The sequence below is a fragment of the Aquarana catesbeiana genome, linkage group LG01, assembly GCF_042186555.1.
Source record: "Aquarana catesbeiana isolate 2022-GZ linkage group LG01, ASM4218655v1, whole genome shotgun sequence".
Lineage (NCBI taxonomy): Eukaryota > Metazoa > Chordata > Amphibia > Anura > Ranidae > Aquarana > Aquarana catesbeiana.
This window is the reverse complement of record NC_133324.1, coordinates 36,995,890-37,002,159: the sequence shown is the minus strand read 5'-3', so window position 1 is coordinate 37,002,159 and position 6,270 is coordinate 36,995,890. Positions and strand designations below refer to the sequence as shown.

The window sequence follows — 6,270 nt, the reverse complement described above, 5'->3', positions numbered from 1 at the left end:
TTGTGACACAAGTTGCGGGAAAGAGACAAATTTTTTTTTTTTTTTTTTTTTTTGCACAAAGTTGTCACTAAATTATATATTGCTCAAACATGCCATGGGAATATGTGAAATTACACCCCAAAATACATTCTGCTGCTTCTCCTGAGTACGGGGATACCACATGTGTGAGACTTTTTGGGAGCCTAGCCGCGTATGGGACCCCGAAAACCAAGCACCGCCTTCAGGCTTTCTAAGGGCGTAAATTTTTGATTTCACTCTTCACTGCCTATCACAGTCTCGGAGGCCATGGAATGCCCAGGTGGCACAAACCCCCCCCAAATGACCCCATTTTGGAAAGTAGACACCCAAAGCTATTTGCTGAGCGGTATAGTGAGTATTTTGCAGACCTCACTTTTTGTCACAAAGTTTTGAAAATTAAAAAAAGAAAAAAAAAATTTTTTTTTTTGTCTTTCTTCATTTTCAAAAACAAATGAGAGCTGCAAAATACTCACCATGCCTCTCAGCAAATAGCTTGGGGTGTCTACTTTCCAAAATGGGGTCATTTGGGGGGGGTTTGTGCCACCTGGGCATTCCATGACCTCCGAAACTGTGATAGGCAGTGAAGAGTGAAATCAAAAATGTACACCCTTAGAAATCCTGAAGGCGGTGATTGGTTTTCGGGGCCCCGTATGCGGCTAGGCTCCCAAAAAGTCCCACACATGTGGTATCCCCATACTCAGGAGAAGCAGCTAAATGTATTTTGGGGTGCAATTCCACATATGCCCATGGCCTGTGTGAGCAATATATCGTTTAGTGACAACTTTTTGTAATTTTTTTTTTTTTTTTTTTTTTTTTGTCATTATTCAATCACTTGGGACAAAAAAAATGAATATTCAATGGGCTCAACATGCCTATCAGCAATTTCCTTGGGGTGTCTACTTTCCAAAATGGGGTCATTTGTGGGGGTTTTGTACTGCCCTGCCATTTTAGCACCTCAAGAAACGACATAGGCAGTCATAAATTAAAGGCTGTGTAAATTCCAGAAAATGTACCCTAGATTGTAGGCGCTATAACTTTTGCGCAAACCAATAAATATACACTTATTGACATTTTTTTTACCAAAGACATGTGGCCAAATACATTTTGGCCTAAATGTATGACTAAAATTGAGTTTATTGGATTTTTTTTAGAACAAAAAGTAGAAAATATCATTTTTTTTCAAAATTTTCGGTCTTTTTCCGTGTATAGCGCAAAAAATAAAAACGGCAGAGGTGATCAAATACCATCAAAAGAAAGCTCTATTTGTGGGAAGAAAAGGACGCAAATTTCGTTTGGTTACAGCATTGCATGACCGCGCAATTAGCAGTTAAAGCGACGCAGTGCCAATTTGTAAAAAGTGCTCTGGTCAGGAAGGGGGTAAATCCTTCCGGGGCTGAAGTGGTTAATCAGAATGTTCCTGGTTTACCTAAACACTCACAAGTACTATCCTATTTCATTCTATTGGGAGCTAAAATCACCATTGCTAAATGTTGGAAAAAGCCTACTGTATCCCTCAAGAGTTGTGTTAGAAAAATTTCATGGATAATGTCTCAGGAGCATTTAGTAGCAAAACTCAATGATAAAGTGGGGAAGTTCATGACCACCTGGGAGCCCGTGGGCCTCACTTCAGAACATTAACCTCTTGCCGGGAATGACAGCAGGAGCAAATGTTAACACCTTCCCCCCCGACCCAAACTCGTCCTTATCCCTCTCCCTCCTCCCCCTCTTCTTTTCCTACATTCTCTTTCCTCCTCCTCTGGGACTCTCTTGTCCCCCACATTTCTGTAACACACAGGGTTATGCAGTTCTCCCTCAGGGGAAAACTATGATAAGATGTTACGGGCCCGCCGGAGGTTCACTACCCCTCCTGCAGCTAAAAGTTATCTCCCACCCTTAGTATGGTACCTCAATTTGGAGGGCACTACCTGTATTGCCTTCCGCTTCTTCTCCAGTGACAGCCTCTAAGAAATTAGAAGTGGACTCTGGGGGGTCACTGTACTCACCTTCAGGAAGATCCCATTGGGGAGGGGTGTGCGGGGCGTCCTGGTTAGTCCATAACTGGAATTACAGAGGTGGTGGTGGGCCCCTAGGGTGGCCCATTAATTGACATAGCTCATTTGGTCAAAGAGCATGTCTGGAAATGTAGTTTTATAGTTTACCGTAGCCTGAAGCTAGGTTTCAACATTCTTTCTCAATCCCTCTTATTGCTAATGTTTCAGTACTCGACATGTATGAATCCAATGTCCATGTATTTATGATCATATACTGTACATCATATAAAAATCAATAAAAATATTTGAAATAAGAAATACACAGGAGAAAATGCATGTTGACAAGGGGAGTGTAGAGGTGGGCGGGGAGTCTACTGACATCATGACTCCACCCACTGAGCTCCAGACAACAGACCCACCCACACAATCTGCAGTTTTTCAGGTCTCAGAACAGACAGAGGGGAGACATTAGACAGGTAAGGATACATGTAGGAGGCATGTATATCCTTATAGATAACCACTATGGCAGTAGTTTGGAAAGGATGAGAGTGGGTTTATATCCACTTTAAATCACCTTTGGCTTAACAAAAAAAGCATTATTTCCAAACGGTACTCTAATAACACACACAGTCTTTGATTTCAGCAATATGTGTAGTTAGAATTCGACTGGAGTTCAATGTAAAATTGGATTAGAATTTCAGTCCGAATTTCCGAAATATGGATGAATTTTGTTACGTTATTTGGAGCATTCTGTAAAATTTGTTTATATTGTAATTCAGGTATTCTGACATATCCGAATCTCTGAATAACGAAAAATGTGTCCGAATATTATTATTATTATTATTATTATACAGGGTTTATATAGTGCCAACAGTTTGCGCAGCGCTTTACAACATGAGGGCAAACAGTACAGTTACAATACAAATCAATACAGGAGGGATCAGAGGACCCTGCTCATTAGTGCTTACAATCTAGAAAGGAGGGTCAAGTGAAACAAAAGGTAATAACTGTGGGGGATGATCAGATGGAGATAAGTGAAATTAAATTTTTAGGTGTGGCTAGGATAGGCTTCTCTGAAGAGGAGAGTTTTTTAGGGATCATCTAAAAGCAAACAGAGTAGGGGATAATCGGACAGATTGGGGTAAGGAGTTCCATAGGAATGGAGAAGCTCTGGAAAAGTCCTGGAGGCGAGCATGGGAGGAGGTGATGAGGGAGCTAGAGAGCAGGAGGTTTTGAGAAGAACGAAGAGGACGATTAGGTTGGTATTAATATTAATTTGGAAGGAAACAAACTGCACATGTCTAGTCTAATCATCTGTGGGTGTCAGATGTCTGGACAGGGGTCCAATTCTAGTGCTTGCCATAGGTGTTTCTTGTCTGGTTGCCATTTGTATATTCCATTTTACACATTTTCAATATTTGAATACTAACATCCCATTTATCTATTTCCTAACATTCTATCCAGATCGGTTATCGATCCACTGACCCTCGCCTGAGTGATGAAAAAATGTTTCCAACTTTCTTCCGTATGACACCAGATGATCGGGTCCGTTTTACAGCTATTATACAACTTTTGCAGCATTTTGGGTGGAACTGGGTTGGAATATTAACATCAGGTGATGGCAGCAGTGATGAGGAGTCCAGAGAACTGAGTAAGATGATGAGCCAACAAGGGATCTGCATAGATTACATCACTCAACTCACTGGTAATGAAGCAGATGTTTTTCAGGCAATTAGGATTATTAATGAATCATTGGCTAAAGTTATCATAATGTGTGGAATCTACACAACACATTTGTTTTATTTTATTTCTCCTATACCCTCCATTATCAAAACTATCACATTTATTTTCCCACCAACATGGAATAAACTATCCAGTTTCGGTCTGGATAGCTATGGATTAATCAACTGCAGCTTCATTTTTGTTTGGCTACAAAAAATAGAAGTAAAAATCAATCCTTTTAAGGATGGTGTCAACTTCTCCTGCTCCTTAAATGACCCCATAATGGAAGATATTGGGCTTTTTCAATTTCACTGCCTTTCCAAAAACATAATCAAAAATAACCTTTTACAAACATACCAACGATTTTCTGCAGAACTTTGTAAAGATGTAAAAGATGTTTCATTCTTATTTTACACTCATACAGATTTCATCTCTTATGCATACAGGGCTGTATATGTTCTGGCCAATGTTCTACATGGAATGTACATGAAGAAAAATAAATCTGAACAAAATAGATTCCAGCACAGAGTAAGTTGTATAATAAGTGTTTATATTACTATGATCCTATCCTATATTATATAGACATGTGCACTGCTGAAAAATTTGTTCATTTTTGTTTCATTCGTTTTTTAGTTATTTTTTTAATTTTTCGGGTCATTCGTTATGATCAAAATTCGTTATTTCAAAAATAAAAAATTTCAGAACTTGGGAAAAAATGGAATTTGTTATGTTTGATTCGTTTAGATGCGGTATTTTTTATTTTAATAATTCGTAAATATTCGAAATTCAAAAATTCAAAAATCCAAAAATAAGAATGAAAATCCGAAAATTAGAAAGAACAAAAATCCAAAAATAAGAACGAAAATCCGAAAATTTGAAAGAATGAAAATACGAAAATAAGAACGAAAATCCAAAAATTCAAAAGTCCAAAAATTTTAAAATCAGAAATAATAACTAACTAACTAATAATAAATACAGTATCTCACAAAAGTGAGTACACCCCTCACATTCTTGTAAATATTTTATTCTATCTTTTCATGTGACAACACTGAAGAAATGTCACTTTGCTACAATGTAAAGAATTGAGTGTACAGCTTGTATAACAGTGTAAATTTGCTGTCCCCTCAAAATAACTCAACACACAGCCATTAATGTCTAAACCGCTGGCAACAAAAGTGAGTGAAAATGTCCAAATTGGGCCCAAAGTGTCATTATTTTCCAGCACTGCCTTAAAGCGGTTGTATACCTATTTTTTAAACTTTGACCTACAGGTAAGCCTATAATAAGGCTCACCTGTAGGTAAAAAAAATATCTCCTAAACCTGTACGGTTTAGGAGATATTCCCCTCACAATGAACCACTGACTGCAGCGGCGCATGTGCACAGGGGATTCTCGGCTGAAAGCCCGGCAGCTGCAGGACTTTGCCGGAAAAAAGTCTCTCGCGCGCACGCGCGGGAGTGACGACATTGCGGCTCCGGCCACTCACAGTGCCGGAGCCATGATATCCGGAAGACACGCCAAGGGGAAATGTCAGCTCCCTCGGCGAGGACCGGGTGAAATGCCGGCGCCTCGTTCTAAGGTAAGTATCTCACAATGACCTAGTATGCAGTGCATACTAGCTCATTATTAAGGATGAGCTTCGTGTTTGAGCTGAACCCATGTTTGACTCGAACATCGGCTGTTGGGTCGTTCGCCGAATTCCGAACGTTATGGGCCGTTCGCGCCAAGTTCGTGTGGCGCGTCACGGCCCATAATTCACTGCGGCATCACAGTGCATTGCTGGCCGATGATTGGCCAAGCATGCACTATGACCCGCATGTTTGGCCAATCACAGTGTCGTCGGTAGAGAGAGCTGTAATTGGCCAAAGCCAGGGTGGCTTTGGCCAATTATGGCTCAGGGGGTTTAGAACATGCCCCACACTATATAAGGCCACCTGCACGGCGGCCCTGTGTAGTGTGTTTCGGCATGCTTAGATAGAGAGAGAGAGAGACAGTGTCATTTCATTTGAGTTAGCTAGATTAGGCAGGACAGTCACTGAGTTAGCTGCACTTACAGTGTACTGTGTATATATATATGCATCCCAGGTGTTGCATATATATATATATATATATATATATATACACTGTATTCAGTTTAGCTAGGTCCATTCCTGTTATCTTCCTACTGACAGGCAGGCTTGTCTTGTTACAGTATTTACAGCTACCTGAAGAAAATTGCTGGTGTTCTTTTGATCCTATTAGTACCACAGTCAGGCAGCTAGACTATTTACAGTTAGTGTAGTGCGTCCTCCTCACAGTGTTCAGCTAAAACTACAAGTTAGTGTAGTGAGACCTCTGCACAATGTTCATCTAAAGCTACAAGTTAGTGTAGTGTGTCCTGCTCACAGTGTTCAGCTAAAACTACAAGTTAGTGTAGTGAAACCTCTGCACCGTATTTATCTAAAGCTACAAGTTAGTGTAGTGCGTCCTGCTCACAGTGTTCAGCTAAAACTACAAGTTAGTGTAGTGAGACCTCTGCACAGTGTTCATCTAAAGCTAC

The 6,270-nt window shown here is 40.1% G+C and overlaps 1 protein-coding gene across 1 annotated transcript in view; it reads left to right on the top strand.

Annotated features, from left to right (window-relative positions):
• The first annotated feature begins 3,515 nt into the window (after positions 1–3,515).
• Positions 3,516–6,270, top strand: part of LOC141130738 (vomeronasal type-2 receptor 116-like) — a 75,404-nt gene continuing 72,649 nt past the window's right edge. The window contains exon 1 of the mRNA XM_073618158.1: positions 3,516–4,259. Within this exon, the coding sequence (XP_073474259.1) occupies positions 3,516–4,259 (744 nt within the window). The remainder of the gene's footprint in view (positions 4,260–6,270) is intronic.